Source organism: Streptopelia decaocto (assembly GCF_964273445.1).
Source record: "Streptopelia decaocto genome assembly, chromosome: 1".
Classification (NCBI taxonomy): domain Eukaryota; kingdom Metazoa; phylum Chordata; class Aves; order Columbiformes; family Columbidae; genus Streptopelia; species Streptopelia decaocto.
In genome coordinates, this window is record NC_138663.1 from 87,913,047 (window position 1) to 87,930,735 (window position 17,689).

General features: G+C 45.4%; 1 protein-coding gene across 2 annotated transcripts in view; it reads left to right on the forward strand.

Moving 5' to 3' along the window:
- Positions 1–15,393, forward strand: part of GSK3B (glycogen synthase kinase 3 beta) — a 157,150-nt gene extending 141,757 nt beyond the window's left edge. For both annotated transcript variants that reach the window (XM_082046797.1, XM_082046798.1), the window contains 2 exons: positions 2,640–2,738; positions 9,676–15,393. In XM_082046797.1, the coding sequence (XP_081902923.1) occupies positions 2,640–2,738; positions 9,676–9,743 (167 nt within the window). In that variant the 3' untranslated portion in view covers positions 9,744–15,393. The remainder of the gene's footprint in view (positions 1–2,639; positions 2,739–9,675) is intronic.
- Positions 15,394–17,689: the final 2,296 nt, after the last annotated feature.

The window sequence follows — 17,689 nt, forward strand, 5'->3', positions numbered from 1 at the left end:
GGCATGATTTGATCAGGAGAAATCCAAAGCTGTTCTCCCAGCTGATGTGAATGGGGATTGGGTCCCATAAATGAATTAGGATAGCTGCTCTGTTTACATCATGGTGTTGAAAACTTTGAATTGCCTTGATCGCAATAGCTTCTTGCAGCGATATTGGTTGTAATTAACCCAACCTTGAATTGCAAGTTTGATTTAGATAAGCACACTGCAGTTCAACAGCTTGTCCAAATGCTGTGTTGGAAATCGCTGAGAACAGGGATTCTCAACACTTTGTAGAGTGCAGATACCACAGGTCAAGCTTTTTCTGCAGTATTGACCTGTCTCATCCTTACAGATGGGATAGCTGCAAAAATAAGGTAGAACAAAAATTCAAACAAGTTCCCAAGTAAAGCTTTTTTTAAACTTCAGACAGAATAATTCTATTTACTTTGATTATTTCTTGTCTGAATTGACCTGCTTCTCTAAGTGAAGCTTCAAGACATTCAGAGCATGGTGAACTTAAGAAACTTCATACCAAGACAGATAATGTGGGGTTTGAGAAGGAAGGAACAAGATTACTCTTCTAATCTCTATGCAAGTTCTTCTTCAGAAAATTGGTTGCACTTCCCTTAAACAACAAACAGTATATTTGTCATAATTGGCTGCAAAAGGAGGTATTCTGACAGCATTAGATGAAGGTTGAGAAAGAGCTTTGGACAAAAATACTTAAGGAGCATTATTTTATAGCATGGAGCAGCTAATACCCAAGGTAGTATTAAAGTATGTGGGTGAGTGTCACAAGGATGGAGCCAGGCTCTTCTTGGTGACAACCAATGATAGGACAAAGGGCAATGGGTACAAACTGGAACACAGGAGGTTCCACTTAAATATGAGAAGAAACTTCTTCTCAGTGAGGGTGCCGGACCACCGGAAGAGGCTGCCCAGGGAGGTTGTGGAGTCTCCTACTCTGGAGACATTCAAAACCCGCCTGGACACATTCCTGTGTAACCTCATCTGGGTGTTCCTCCTCCAGCAGGGGGATTGGACTAGGTGATCTTTCAAGGTCCCTTCCAATCCCGAACATTCCGTGATTCTGTTGTTCAGCTTTGACACTTGAGGATTCATGTTTCTGCAGTTTATTTTTCCATTTAAAATGAAGACTGACAAATTATTAATTACATTGTGAGCATATGAATTCTGAATTATTCTCACATGAATTTGAGGATTGGTATTTGTACAAATGCTGTGAGTATTGAAGCTTTCTAGAAGGACTAGCTAAGTCTGCTTAGACCTGAATGGAGTATTACAGGAGAGACTGGAAGGGTTGCAGGTAATCGTAGCAGCTCCTGTTTGGTCCTAGACTCGAGCTTGTGTTTGTCAGTGCTGAAACTCAGTCCCAAAATGTGTAGTAATAAGAGGCTTGTAAGCAGGTGAGAGTCTTCTGCATCTTGCCCTCACAGCAGAAAATGAACTTAATGTAACTTAATGGAGAAAAAAAAAAAAATCACCAAGTAGACTGCTGATCTGTTTAGGCCCTAAGTTCAAAGCTTGTGCTAAAGAAAAGCAACAGGCTCTTAAAAATGAGCCCAGATAAATTAAGACTGCATACAAAACCCCCTAAGTGAACCTGTGGTATGATTTGGATGGGTTTTTGTACAGCCCTTGCTATCTGGAGACCTTACATAACAAGGTGTCTATTCTCATCTCTCCTCCAGATGACCTCCTGGAGCCCCAAAAGACATCAGTCTCCTTCCATGAGGTGACTGTTCACAACCTTTTCACCAGATGTCGCTTCCTTAAGAGACAGCCAGTCACTCCTGTTTCTGAAACAAACAGGACCTGTCTTGTCTCAGCTCAGTGTCACCTTCTGTGAGACACTAGATTCTCTTGAAAGGGTGCCAGAAGATTGTCATTTGTCAGCAATGTGTTAATCCTCCCACAGTTGTGGCTGTAAGATGCCTATTTCTCATTCTGATACACATTGAAGCTATATTAGATTTGGAACCTAAAAGACATGACTATTTTTTCCTTGGTTAATGTCTTCAGAAAGAGTGATTGCATCATTATTTTGTCCATTCAAATTGCCCAGCAGACCGATTCCCTTTGCCTTTCCCTGTGCTTTTAAAGGAGATGTTGCCTCTTCTTGGCCTCGCTCAAGAAGATTGCTGTAAGAGATCAGTCTTGGGTTCCTGGCTCTTTGAGAAAGCCATGTTTGAGTGAGTCAAAAAACTAAATCCATGAAGCTCTTGGAGCAACTGTTGTAGCTGTTTGCTTGCCCAAAGCAGCACCACTGTTACCAGCCTTCTCCTTGAGATTGATTGCAAGTGGGTTTGTGAAATGAGTCCTTCCAGCGCTCAGAAGGAATCAGGCCATTGAGAAGGAATAGGCTTGGCTGGTTCTTTGCTGACTGCCAAGCTGGTGTCTTTCCCTTACACCATGACTTGGAGTTTTGACAGTCTTGCTCTGGAGGCTGCCTTCCCAAATATCACTGTGTTTTCCTCTCACTGGTCAGCAAAGAAGAAAACGTAAAGTGACCTTTGGGTTTAGGGGATGCGTTCCACCCGAGGTTGCTGTTACGGGGGAAACCCAAGATGCTGAGCCTGCATGTGAGGCTCTTTGTGGACGATGAGCTAACTCTGTTTGTTCCACCTCCCCTCCAGAACTGTCAAGTAACCCATCTCTGGCTTCGATCCTCATCCCTGCTCATGCCCGGAACCAAGCAGCTGCTTCAACCCCTACAAATGCTACAGCAGCCTCAGGTGAGAACGTGCAAGTGCCTGCCTCCCTCCCCACCCTCGCTTCTCCGGCCCAGGCACCTTCCCTCTCCTGTGCTTCCTGAACCACTTTAGCCTCTGGGATGAATGGGGAGGAAGGGTTCATTCCAGCATCACCTCAAACTTGCTCCTGGTGGGTGGTCCTGTGGGTGCTAGCTGTGGTCACCGACCCGAATCCTAACCCTAACCTAATGCTTAGACTGTTCAGCTGTTTCGTTTGTTGGTCCCTTCATTTTCACTACTAAAAAAATCATTACCTCCCCTGTTTATTAGCAATCCTTGTGGGTTGGTTTGCACATAATTTCTGAGCTCTCAGACAGTCTGAAATTAATACTGACTTGGAGCATGAGTTTGTGATGCCTAGGAAGAGAAGAAACGCCTAGCTTCAGTACACGTGGTCTCAAAGGAGCGTGGATGGAGAGGATTTTTCCCCAAGGCAACAGCACTTAGAAGTCTGGTTAGGGAGTGCAGTCATTGTGCTCACTGCCTCATCTAAGTAGTCACAGTTGCTGCTTACTGAGTTCACTTGTGTCATCTTGGGGCACAAGGCAGATGCTTTTGGGTTCTGGCCAGCACCGAGTGAATTTCTGTTTTTTTGCCACTCTCACACTCTCTCAAGTTTCTGTCAGAAACCTTTTAAAAGCTCACTGTTGGCCTGTAGCCACTCTATATTGCATTCTGTTTCCAGTGAAAGCTTAAAAGCTGGGTAATATCAGTTGAGAGACTCCCAGACACAATGCTAGGTGTGCTGCAGAATGGAGCAGAGGTGATTCAGTTCACAGCACTCTGAGTCAGGCCTGAGTCAGCACAGCTGCTGGCTGTCTCGGGGCTTGGGCAACCAAAGGCAAGCTGCAGAATGGGTGTGCTGCCATACACATCCTGTATGCACCTCAGTCCTGTTTGACAAGGTCTGTGACCCCCTTTTGAGCTGCAGGGAACTTACTCAGTGTAAGACAGCTGATAAGGAGAAGCCCTAATTAAAAGGTATTCTTGAAACGTGCAGGAACGCATTTGATACTGATACCTGATGTGCCCAGTCCAGCCAGTGCTGTGTAGAAAATGTTTTCGTACTCCAGGACAGACAGATGCACCCAGGTTTTAAAGATTAAGCTTCTCTCTGAAAATGTAGTAGCAGTAGATAAAAGCTACAGCCTCTGCAATTTATGTGCTCTGAATTTAGGAGAAAGCAAAATTGCTATTTTCAAATTTACTGTTTGTTTCATACACTTGGCAGTATTTTGCAAATAGTCATGTTCTCTGTTTCCTTTTTATGTGCATCTGTTACTCAACAACAAGTGATGGGGAAAAAACAGATAAAGTAGTAAAATTGATTGGAAAAACTGCAAAATACAAACATGAAAATTATTTTAAACCCTTCTGAAAAATACTGTTTCACTTAATGGCCCTTTCATGCCTTTTAAGGAATTTTCTTTGCCAAGATACGTCTTCAGGAATTAATTGAGTTACAAAGTCTGTTTTCACCCAGCACTTTTCAAGAGTTCATGTGGGGAGAAAATGCATTAGGCTGAGTCCTCAACATGTTCTAAATGTAAAGTACACTAAAAGAGAAAGCAAAACCAACCCCACCTTACTGATGTCAACATTTTTAAACCTCCTGTTTGCAAGCACTGCACTGAATTGGGTTAGGACCTCATATTCATAGTTTAAAAAAAATAGCCTTGCTGCTTGGAAAGAAGTTGTGAAATTTAGTATTGAGCAACATGCAGCTTTGGGTTTCTGCAGCACAGCTGGTTTGTAGGTTCTTACTCACATGGGTTTCTCACAACAGGCAGTGGGAATTTCATCAGACTTGTGATTTTAGGATTAAATCCTTTATGAGGTTTTGTTAATCTGTTGTGCTTTGCATGCTGATGCTACACTTAGCAAGAGCTTTTCATAGAAGAGGTCCTTTCTTTCCCTGTACCCCCTGCACATTGCAGAACAGTAAATTTCTGCTTCTTCAGTAACTGCTAGAGCAGCATGGGAGCAACTCTCCCACCTAACCCAGGGCATCCCAACAGGCAGGAGGCTTTCTGCAAAATGTTTGCTCATGTGACTAAGCAATACAAGTCCAGAAACTACATTTTTGAGTGGTTACGATGGTATAAAAGGTAGCTCTTAAGGCAGTTCAAAAGGCGAAGCAAGTTCTATGTAACTGTAATTCACAATGTTAGTGTGCCACTCTTGTCTCCCTCTAGCAAGCAGAACCGATACTGAGGTTCAAGTGTCAGCTGTTATATCCAGCATAGTTGCCTGCTCTGTGAGCTTGCAGCATAGGTGCACATACATGGAAATGCAGCGTCCTACTTCATCACTGTAGATAATCCAGCTGGGCTCTTGTTACCTGCTTGCAGATGTTTACTCCATTTTCATAGCTGCCTTGTTGCTTTGCAGCCATGTCAGAATCTCAGCTTTTTGGTAAGGTGTAAATCACTGGTTTTTATCATGCACCAAGGCAGGGTCGTAGTCAGAGAATAACTAGAAAAAAATAGATATATTTGTCTGAAGTCTAGCAAAGTAGTAATTGACAGGAGAGGCAGCAGTGGTGTGGTGTTAGAAAATTGAAAGATTGGCTTTTCAACATACCACCTTAACAGTGCAGGTTTCGTCAAGCCAGCAATACTAGCCCTTGGGCTAACCAGTATGGCACACATCTGCATTTTTAAAAGCTATCCAAAACAAGTAAATTTTGTTAACTGATAGATGCACAGTGGTGATTCCAACAGCCCAATGCAACAGTAATCCTCGAATCATCATCTTAAATGCAAGGGAATTATTGTAGGTAATATTTGCGTGTTAAAAAATGTAATTGTTGTAAATTTCCTCTTGGGGTGTAAAGCTGGACTCACTGTACTAGTGGAACCTGGCTTTGCAGTGGGAGTATGAAGCCCTGTTGCACCAGCATTATTAAATTCACCTAAATGATGAGAAACTCTCTGTGACATTAGTGGCACATCTAAAGTGGAGTGAAAGAAAAGGAAGATGAGAGTTATTGGTCCCTGCTTGAAATGGTGAGCTGGCTTTCTGTGAGTTATGCTGGCCACTGATTAAAAATGCCAGTGCAGCTTTTTTCATGTGGATCCTGATTTGGTCTGGCTGGAGGAGGAGGATGGTTTCACAGCCATGCAGCCACAGCATCTGAGAGGAGAGTACACACACCATGCCAAAAGCTTATCTGCTTGTGTGAGTACATGTTTTCCTTCTCAGATCAGCCAGCAGCAGCAGTTACCTCTCGGTTAGTTGGTGTTAAGATGGGAAGAGTGTAATTGCCGTCTGCAGGGGAGCCGTGCAGGCAGGAATGCCGTCCGGGGTCATGGTCTCAGACATCCCGCTGCGTTGATCCCATGTAATCCCAAATGCAATGGTGTGGCTGAACTTTCAGGAACAAAACAGATTAGAGCTGGTGTTACCTGCCGATGTGTGACAGTTGAAAAAGACCACGATGCCCTCTAAAATAAGATGTAGTGCATTTACTGTATTCCAATTGAAGGAATTTTGGAAAGCTTTAATTCCTTAACCAGGACAAGAGGGGCAAGCAATTTACTCAGGCTTCTGCAAGCTCAGCAGAGAGATGAGCCCAGGACACTTAGAGGAGTAGAACTTGCCCGTCTCAGGCTCACCGGTTTTGCTCTGAGCCCTGGATTTCTACACCCCCAGGCAGCAGGCACAACAGGCAACCTGGGCTTTTCTGCTTCTTCCACTTGTCATCTCAGCTGTCCTGTCAGGACTCCCAGGCTGGTGGTAGTTTTGTTTCCCTATCTTTGCAGATGAGCAGCACAGTCTGTCAGCATTACAAATCCAACCAGCTAATGCTGTCATTAGTGCTAATGGGCTTTCTCGGACTGAGTTGGCATCTCTGTTTTTCTCTAAACTGTAGCCCCATCTTTCCTTTCCGGGAGACTTCTAAGGAGTGTCACATCCCCTCCAAGAGAGCTGAGGCATTCCTCAGAGGGAAAAGCTGAATTAGAAGAGGTGCTCTACATTGAGAGATGTTTTGCCCTCTGTTTGGAAGAAGCTTTGTAAGCGGCTGACACTTAAGCCCTAATGTTGTTTTTTTGCCCACACAGGCATAGGTGTCAGGTGGGTAATTCAGGGCAAAGACTCTGCCCTGACCTCAAGCCACACTCTGCAGCATAGTTGTCTATCCTGTACCAGAAGGCTGCATGTCAGCTCCTTTCTTTACTCCCCAGCAGGGCTTCCACGATGGCACAGGCCACGCTTCACAAAGTGTATGTTTTAGCAACACTGCTGAAGGCCTGGATTGTCTTCTCTTGTGCCCAAACACTGATCTGTCATGGTGAGGGAAGAGTGAGTGATGTCCAGCGACCCTCATACTCCAGTTCTGCTCTTTTTCTGGCGCTTCAGCAAAGAGATGCTGGAACAAGCTCCTCTTTGTTCCCCAAATGTCCTGTTGATATGGAGTCAAAGAACAATCTGGAATGTCAAAGTATTGAATTTTCTTGCAGGTTTGGAGCCAGTACAACCTTGAGCAGGTTCTGCATTCTGTCCCAGCTTGGGTGAACTTTTACATATTGTTGTGAAAAGCCCCATGTAAATGGTCTTGGGCTGTATCACCTGGCTTATTTCCTTTTTAACATGTGGCATAGATATTTCTCAGGAACCTCCCCCATTAGAGTGATGATAGAAAAGGAGCAGATGTTACATACGTTACATGAAATAGCTCCATCCCCTCCTCTCTCTTTCTTTATCTCTGCTCAGTAGCAATGTAATGATAACGATTTCAGCCTCTGCTGTCTTCAGGAATAGGAGATCAAAAGGCACATTTATTTTCTGCAAATGACATGCAAGCACTTTTTGTACACATACAGAGAAATCCTCTGCCAGCAGTGCAGACTCCAGCTGGACTGCCTGCTTGCATCAGGCACGGCAGATGTTGCATTAACTGGAGTATATCTCTACCTGAAAATAAATCTAGAACAGGCACAGTGAGAGTTTAAACCGTGGAAGCTGTTACCTCTCTGGCTGGGTCACTTTTGGTTTCCATGGTCGTTGATAGCCTGCCTGCATGTGGAGTTTGGGAACTGCTTCTTCAGGGTAGTTATCCATGTAGGAGGGCATCTCTTGCATGCAAGACTGGCTTTCCATATCACATGGGTACTGTCGTCATGCTGCCTTGGTGCTTTAACTGCTTGAGCTTTGTTTTTTTATCATGGTGGTCGTTCCTTTGTGAGCGAGGGGTTGCAATTAATTTGGGGTGAAAGGAAAGGGAATGGAAAACTCCCAGAGCAGTTTTCTGGCATTCTCTGCCCACAGACAGATTTCCCTTTCTTCCCACACACTCCTCGCAGCATTTCCTTTTCAAACAGGCATCACCCTCTCTTCCCACTTGTCCTCTGTATTCCTGGATGCTGCTGTTTGTTTGATTTCCTATTTTTATTGCCATTGTCTGTGTAAGTCACTTGATTTTTCACTCAGAAAGTGCTGCCCATCTTTAGATTGCGTTTGCCCATGGCTGCACTCCCAGCTGCGGTCAGGTCAATGTGGCAGCAGAAGAGGGGGGTTTTGCAAAGAGCTGACTGTTGAGCACTGCCCGCCTGTGTCTTCTCTTGAGCTCTTCTGTGCTGGAGAAGTGTTGCTGCACCTCCACTGCCCAGCACTTGTATGTTGTTGTGTCTGTTATTTATGCTAGTCATACTGTCCTTCAGTCTGAGGTCAGTAAATCTGTTCTTTCTTTGTATGAGCCCTTTTCCCCGTGTCTTTCAAATGCACTGTTTGCACAGTCTGCCCTCTTCTGTAGCAAGATAATAAGTCTCTTATTTTTTTTTTCTCTCCTGTTGCAGTATTGATAGCTTTGCTGTTAACCTTGCTTAAATTCAGTGGGAGAAATCTCTCTTGTAGAAAACTTCACTTAATATCTTCTTCCATTCTGTATTTATTGTGTTGAGTATTTTATGTGTTTAACCATTCATCCACTTTCATTTTTGTGACTGTGCTGATTAGATACTATGTAGCATGGTTCCAGATGAAGTCGGTACATGTTTTTCCCTACAAACTCTTCTAATACTAAGAACAATTTTTTTAAAGAAAATACCTGATGTATATGGCCCATGAAACACTATGAATTTTGGTATTTTCTTTGCAAACCCTGTGTTTTCTTGGAATGCTTTTTGATATATGCCCATGATCCTGTGACTTGTCTCTCTGTGGAGCACTGTTCATCCCAGGGAAGAGAAGGTGTTGGAGACCATTTACTGCAGATACCCGATCCTCTAACAATGTCACACGCTTGCATAAACCTCCTTACTGGCTGCAGGCCTCCATGTGAATCTGCTTCAGCAGTTCAGGGGGCGGGAGACCCAACTTTGGTTGAGCAGCACAGAATATAGCAGTAGGCTTGGAAGATGGTTTTCTGAGGCAACAAGTGCATGAATTGCACATTAGCGCACAGGCTGTTCCTGCCAGGGAAGCAGTTCATCGTGTGTACTCGTTCACACAATTTGTAACAGGCGCCTTTGTTACAACAAGGCCTGACAATGTGGAACTTCAGCACCAAGATGGAACCGTGTAGTGGCCATGGATACTTGATGCGTTGGCTTTGGTGATGCCAGAGCGTCTTGTCTTGCAATTAGAGCTACAGGGATGTAACGTGGGTAACTTACCCTGTGTGAGCAGTGCTACATTCTGCAAAAATCTGCTAGAGCCTAACTGGGTGTTCATGTGCCAGCCTTGCAGCCCTTGAGGTTGCCTTTGCTCTGCTTAAAGACCATCTTTCCACCCTCTCCCCAGACCAAACCTGCACCCCCTGAAGTCCGGAGAGCATCCTGACCAAACAGCACCTCTGTGGGAGTTGCAGGTTTCCCTGTGCAGGGAATGTCGTAGCTATTGTTCCAAATGTGTCTGTATTTTGGGGGTAATGCTGGTTGTTTTTCTCTCTTCCTTTCCTCTCACCTGTCATTTGCAGATGTTAACGCAGGAGAACGAGTTCAGACCAATAGTGTAGCTACAGCATCAGCCTCCAACTCCACCTGAACCGGTACCAAGCAGCCAGCTGCACAGGAAAAGTCACCAGTAATTTGAGTCTTGCTCAGCAACACTGGTCACATTTGGAAAGAAAATTAAAAAGAGGAAAAAAAAAAAAAGAAAAAAAAAAAAAAGAAAACCAACCAACCTGATCATTTTAGTGTTCAATTTTTTATTATTATTATTGTTGTTCTTATTTAACCTTGTAAAATATCTATAAATACAAACCAGTTTCATTGTATTCTCACTCTGCAGGGTGTCCGGGGCAGGGGACTAGGTGGGGGGAGGAGGGAAAGTGGAGCAATACAACACACCAATGTCTCTCTCCTCGACAATCTCTTCATGTTGGAAGTTTGCTGTTGTGTACTTCAGAACCAGGACTCTTGCCTCATGCCCCCTCCCACAACAGAAAGAAGGAGGAAAAAAAAAAAAGAAAAAGACAACACAAAACAAAACCCAAACCTCATTCTCTGCTGATTTTTTTTTTTTTTTTAACCTCTTTTTTTATTTTCTTTTTAAGTGAAGTTTCAGACTTTGGTGTAGTGCACAGCTTGAATTTGGTCGGGAGCTTAGCAGGGGTCATTCAACAGAGTTCAGTGATTCTTGTCAGCAAATCCATGTCCCAGGTTGTCCGAAGAACTGCCCCAGCTTGGGATGGGGAGCGGGCAACATGGTAGGAAAATTTAGGTTGCTGTGGGGTGAGGGGGAAGGTTTGCCATGTGTTTAAGGCTTGAACCTCTAGTGGAAGCCTTTCATTTTAAAAATCAGCGCTAGCAGTGAAGAAACCTGCAGCTTCATTATGGGAAAAGCCTTGCCCAAGTGAGTCCTATATAATATAATACACACACATGCACGAGCACACGCGGTTGGCTTTACGGGGGCAGCGCTGGCAGAGGCGGCTGCTCAGCTCCCATCTTCAGCAGAGAAGAGCGAACGAACAAAATCCTTGGTGGGCCGGGGGCCGGGGCCCAGCCAGGGATGTTAAGGGACTTTTTTGGGAAGTGGCCACTGTGAAAGCTTGGTTGTTTTTTTTTTACTTTTTCACAACCCAGCCCCCCCACCCCCAGCTCTCGATTTGAACAGGCTTCTCTTCCCCAAGGTGCGTACAGGAAAAGGACACTAGGGTTTATAATGTGAACTGTAACAGTCTACTGGTTTATTTTGTAATATTTTTTTAACTGCAGTTTTAACTTGCAGGATGCCACATTCTTCGATAGTTCTGATTTTAAATCCACAGCTAGAATCTGTATTTAATTTCATCTTTTTTTTAACCTCTTGCTTTTTTTGATCTCTATTTATTGATGCGTGTTGCCACATCGCCATTATGTTTTTACATTGGTAGAATATTAATAAAATACACATCTGAGTGCTCTCGACGGTAATTTGTACCTGCTGACTTGTAGGAAAGCTGGCTATATATGAGTGTGTGTGTATATATATTATATAAATATATACATGTATACATAGACACAATACTGCTTTTTTTTTTTTAATTATTTTGTCTATGATCCCGCAACAGTCTGACTGAAGCGTGAGGTGAATGCTTGTTCTAGTCCATCTGTTCAGGGCCCGGGTTTCCTCCCTGCGACAGCGCGTGGTGTGAGCACCCACGTCTCTCTTCCTGCAGTCAAAGCAATATTCCCCAGGTGAGCAGCCGCACGCAGCCACAGCATAGAAACGAGACTTTCGGAGACCTGGTCTTGTCGTAGGCTTGCGGTTGGTGTCCGCTCCCGCCTTACCCTCCTTCAGAGAAACTGTAGTCGCCTTTGGTGCTTATCGAGCTGTTCCTCAACCCGCGTGTCTCTAGGGCAAGCGGTGGCTTTTTGGGAGGGCACGGAGCTTCGCCTGGCCCCGGGGAAGCCGGCAGCAGCGGCTTTGGCGAGCTCGGGGGCAGAAGGGGCTTTGCGCATGAGCTCGGTGTGGTTCCTCTTCTACCTTTTATCCTGTTGATGTGGGATTATTTTATTTTTAATTGCAAGGCGTCTCTTAGCAGCCCAGGAGCTCATAAAAGCCCTGCCAGCTCCCTCCTGCCTGACACATGGGGGGGAGGTTTGGGGAGGCAGGAGCTGCTTCAAGGGGTGAGTGACCACCTACCATGAAACCGATAAACCCTCATGTTAGACCCCTTGGCGATTTGCTGTTGGGCAGATACACAAAAGAAAAAGCAAAGGCTCCACAGCATTCAGGTGTCATTAAATTCTGGCTGGCTGCAAAGGGAAGCACATCCATGCTTAAAACCAGAAAGCTTTACAAATCCTGATGTGCGGTTTAATATAGGAAAGGCTGAAGAGCGTCTCCACGTGAGAGCTCAGCCAGTCCGTGTCCCGAAAGGTAAGTGGAGGGGCTTGGTTGACCCAGTGATCCAAATAGATGCGGAGACTCAAAAAGTAGGGCAGTGGCAGGGTCTGGATCTGCTGTGTAGGCGAGGCTGCTGGAGCGCTGGCCACAGACGCTGGTGTTTGGAGGCAGTAAATACCGAGTCTTAAAAAAAAAGAAAAGAAAAAAAAAAAAAAAAAGGAAAAATTGCTGCTTGTGCCCAGAAATGTGGCTTTTCTTCTTTTTTTGTGGTGGCGTTTTTTGTTTGTGGTTTTTTATGTTGTTTTTCTTCTTTTAGGTCTGGTGGAGGGGATTTAAGAGCTTTTCTCTCTGGTTTTGTGACTGTGCCGGCATCTGTGTGTGTCTTGTGTGTGTGTGTGTGGTGTGTGTGTGTGTGTTAGGCTGGGGGGAGGGTCGGGGGTGCCCCTCTGATTTTATTTCTTCTTTTTTTCCTTTTTTTTTCCAAGGATCATGGCAGGATCACACACTCTTTTATACAAGTTAGATCCAGGTCTTTCAATAACCTTTTTTTTGTAAATAATAAGAAAAAAAAATACAAAAAAAATACAAAAAAAAACCAACAATGAAAAAACAAAGCTCCTCACCAAATTCAAGCTTGTACATTATTATTTTTGGTTGTTTTAGAATTTTGAGTTTTATTGTTTTGTATGTAAATATGTGGACCCAGGAACTGTTATTAATGAGCAAAAAGTTACCGTTCAGGGCAGTGATTCTGTTTAATAATCAGACAAATTGTAGACGAGCTTTTTAAAGCCATATAGTTTTAACTCTGTACAGTAGGTACCGGCCTGTATTATTGTAACAATAACTCTAGCGATGTATAGTGTATCTATATAGTTTGGAGTGCCTTCGCTTCCATGATTTTTTGAATTTTATTTCCCGTTATTTCCACCCCCCTCTCCCCCTTTATTAATGATGTCTCCCACCCCGAACCCACATCTTTGCTCCCCCCCGCTCTGCTTTCTAACTCTTTGAGTGCTGTAAGGTTTCGGTGATACCCTGATCAGTAGCGGAACGAAAGGAAACCGTCTCCACCGCCACCCACGTCCTCGGAGCTGTGGCTTGTTCGGGATGTCTCCAAGTTGCCCACCCTGCCAATCCTGCCCCCCCACCACCACTTGCAGCCACCGGTTCCATTGGGACACTTGCCCTCGTGGCTCATTTAGACTTTGCTCGTCTCTTCCCCCCCCCCCAACCCTTAAATCCTGCACCCAGGAGCCATCTGGGCTGCAGCAGCTTCCAGGAGTCTTGGCCTTTCCACCCGCCTCGCTGTGGCTGTGCCAGGGCAGTGGCCGGGCCTGGGGGGTGGAAAGGACCCCCGGGGAGGGGAGCCCCCAGTGCCCCACAGCCCTCGGAGCCCCCGGCCGCGGTGCGAGCGGGGGCACGGCCATAGGAGACCACGGTGGTTTTTTTCTGCCAGGGGAACCGCGTGTTCCCTTTCTCTTCTCCTTACTTGACTCCCCGCCATGACCCTCCCCGAAGTCACTTTTTGTTTTCTTGAGATGATCAGTTTAACATGACTCTTGATTTCTTGTGCCCAGCACGAAGGCCTTGTTTCTAAAACTAGTTTGCTTGTGTTTTACTACCTTGTTAGTATTCCACATAAGATTGTCTTGAATGGGAAAACACTTAACTCTTTACCAAACCAAAGGTTGCTGTTTTATTTCGAAGCATCTCGTGTTCATTCCAGTGAAGCAGAGGCTGCACTTTCTTTCTGGTGACACGAAGGTCAGTGATGCCAAGCTGTTGGCGACAGTCCGCTCAGAGCTGTCCCTCTCTTCTTTTACCCTCTTTCGGGCTTGTTTTTAACCCAGTCTGGTCTTGGTCTGTCCTTGACGTCAGCCCTGCTGTGGCGTGGGTCTCTGAGCCGGGCTTGATCGCAGGCTGTCTCCCCTGATGGACACCCGGTCAAGACGCTGGTGTTCTTTAATATTAAATTTATCTACCTTGCTAGGAAAAAAAATAATAATTAACCTGCAAAAGATAATTGGCTGGTAGAAGATCCCCGAACACTTTGTTCCCTTATTTCGAAGGCAAGCTGTACCTAAAATAACAGCAGGTGCCCGCGACTTGCAACTTAAATTCCCCCCTGGTTTTCAGTACTTGGGAAAATAGAAGTCTAAGCAGCCTTGTCACTCGTGCTCCTGTACTGGGAACCTCGGCCACCACGGAGAAAAAGGAAAAGCCGCTGAGGAGAAGCACAGTGGGGTATTCGGTGCAGGCTCTGCCTCTGGGAGCCTCCCTGCCAGCGGGACCCTGGGGGGGCAGCCGATTCCCACGGGGCTCTCGGCCGCTGCTCTGGCCGCAGTCGGCTTCGTTTTGCAACACTGCAATAACAGCAAAACGACAGGGAAGGAAGAAAACAGTACCTAAGGGGTTAGCTCGAGAAAAGTAGCTTCCTTGTGTTGGTCTTTCTCAATTTATTTTTAATATATATATATAAAAAATATATTTATATATATATAATTTGCTTGCCTGTAAAATTTGCGTTCATTAATGTGTTGCTGATGGATCACTTGGGCCTGTACACACCAATTAGCGTGACCACTTCCATCTTAAAAACAGAAATCTAAAAATTATATATATATTAAGGACTGTGGGTTGTATACAAACTATTGCATACACTTGTGCAAATCTGTCTTGATTTAAAGGAAAAGCAAAACCTGTATAACATTATTACTACTTGAATGCCTCTGTGACTGATTTTTTTTTGTTTGTTTTTCATTTTAAATATAAACTTTTTTTGTGGAAAGTATGCTTAATGTTTTATTATTTCCCCCGCCCCGTTCCCCTTGTAAATACGTTTTGTTCTGTGTGACTCGGTTCGGAAATAGTTAACTGGTACTGTAATTTGCATTAAATAAAAAGTAGGTTAGCCTGGAAATGAAATTTAAAAAAAAAATACCAAGTGTGTGGTCTTTATTTCAAAAACCTGCCCCTTTCTTTCCTCCTCCTCTTTCCCTCCTCTGCCCCTTGTTCCTCGCCCTCACACCTCTTCCCATTCTGCGAGAGTAGGTGGACGTGAGTCTTTGTAATAATGATTAAAAGAAAAAACCACAAGAAATAAGCATGTTTTCTTCAATGAGCTGTGTTATTCCATGCTGTTTTTCAAGAGGTGCCAGCTTGTCTAGAATACCGTTTGATTTGATGGAGAGAGGAACCCTGGGACACAAATATTGCAAATTAAAACCAACCGATCTTCCTTTACCGTCCACCTATAGATACAAACTTAAGAACCTGTGTAAACTGCTGGCTTTGAATCCTGCACTCATGGTTGTTTGGGGTTGGTTTTTTGTTGGGTTTTTTTTTTTTTTTTTTTGTTTTTTTAAATCATTGGATCCCATTAGTAATGTTATTTGGTGGTGATCTGTAAAGTTTGTCAAGACCACGTCCAGTGGACCGTTCCTCCAGCAAATCAGCACGTAGCTATCTCTGAGTTGGGTTTCCGGTACTGGATAATGTATGTATTAAACATGACATGTCTATTAGCGCAAAAGAAAAAAGAAAAAAAAAAAAGAAAAAAAAAAAAAATCCTTTTTTTGGGCTGGCTGACCTGGCCGAATCCATTCTGTTGCTATCCTAAAGGCTAGATGCGAGGTCATGTGACTGCTGCTTCAATAAAAACAAATTTATATTGCAAATAAGCCTCCTCTTGGTTTGTTCGTCTGCCGCGGGTGTCTGGGTGAAACCTCCTCTGCTGGGCCCTGGGCTGGAGCCTCTGCCTGGGGCTGCTCCGGGGAGGTGTGAGGGGGTGTCCCGGTTGCCTCCAGACGGCTGCTTGGGGAGAGACCTTGGTTTATTAGGCAGGTGCCCTGCTACATTCATTAGGTGTCCCCCGCTCCCAGGGCTGGGCAGCGGTGGTGGCGGGAGGGCGGGTGGGTCTGCACCGTAAGTGTTGGGTGAGGCTCCCTCACAGAATGTTCGGGATTGGAAGGGACCTCGAAAGATCACCCAGTCCAATCCCCCTGCCGGAGCAGGAACACCTAGATGAGGTTACACAGGAATGTGTCCAGGCGGGTTTTGAATGTCTCCAGAGAAGGAGACTCCGCAACCCCCCTGGGCAGCCTGTTCCAGTGCTCTGGCACCCTCACTGAGAAGAAGTTTCTTCTCATATTTAAGTGGAACCTCCAACACCACCTCTGCGGGTTCCCCCCAACTAAGGCATTTGGGGGTTGTTCTCACCCTTCTGGGTGCTGAGGCTCAAAGCAGGTACCAGCAGGTACCAGCTGGGGGATGGACCCAAGGGTCATCTTTTGTTCAGCCTCTGCCACTCTGGCAGGCACTGGGATGCCGGGGTGGCAGGGCCAGGCAGCAGGCCCCAAAAGCAACACAGGTGACCAGCTGCTGTCCCGTCGGTCCCACAATGTCACCAGGATTCAGGCTGCGTGTTACTCGTGTGCTGAGACAAGACCTGCTCTGCTCAACCAGTCCAGCCCCTGGCGTTAAGGGTGGACAGCTATATCTGCAAAGGCATCAGTGCCCGAACTACAGCTCTTCACTGGGTGAGTTTATTGATTTAAAGTTTGCTGCTTGCTGGTGGGGAGTTCATCACAATCCTCAGTGATTCAGGATGGTGGTTAATTATTCTTGGCCACTTCTCTAGACACACACGCACTGGGGCCTCCCGTCTCTTCTGACCTTCTTTCACCACAATGCGAGCTGTGGGCTCTCTTTCTGCATTGTCTTAGCACAGGAGCCCTCTGCTCCAGCCTCGGGTCTCTCTTTTGAACATCAAAGCCCCTTGGCTGGGACCCTGTCACCTCATAACTTCTTGCTAAGCTGACTGGAAGGAGATCTTCAGCTACTTCACATCTTTTCTAATCTTTCCTATTTTATCTCCTCTACAGTTGCTTTTAACGCTCTTTTTAAGCAGTGGGTACCCAAATCAACCAGCAGTTTCCTGCAGTGGTCTTCCCAGTGTTGAATGCAGGCGCTAGAGAGCATCTTGCAGCTGGCGCCTCTGTCTCCTTACCCAAGGACTGCATTCGCCCTTCTGTGTGGAGGCTGCAGTTGTCCAGTTTATCCGTTATCCCCTCCTCTTGCAAACCCTGCAAAGATTACCTACAGGACATTTTACACCTTCATCCCAACCACCTTCTAAAGAGAAATAATGAAGCACCTTAGCATCAAGAACCAGTCCCCACACAGCCTTCCAGGGAACAGTCATTCTGTCACCTTTCCCCATGTGGAAATACCTTACGATACCTGTCTGTAAACCAGGTTCAAATCCACTTAGTTGTCATCACCAATGCCCTTGGATGATTTAAAATGCTAACCAAACGCAAAGCGGTACCAAGCTGAATGTGGTACAGAAGTCTGCTCCACCGATGTGCTCTGTCTTTATTGACCAAACTTCCAACCACCTGGGTTGGAATTAAAGGTCAGATTCAAGACTGCTGGCACCATTTGTTGTCTGGAAGGTGGCAGATTTCAGGCTGCTGATTTTAACGCCCAAGCGGCATTTTCTTTCTGTGGGAGAAGAACAAGAGCCACAAAGGAGGAGGGGACCAAGCTGTGGAATGCAGAGGGGAGAGCAGGAGCACTGCGGTTTGTGTCTGAATTGCTGAGTCCAGTTGCTTGGAGACAGCGAGCCCAGCAGATGGTACACAAACTCATTA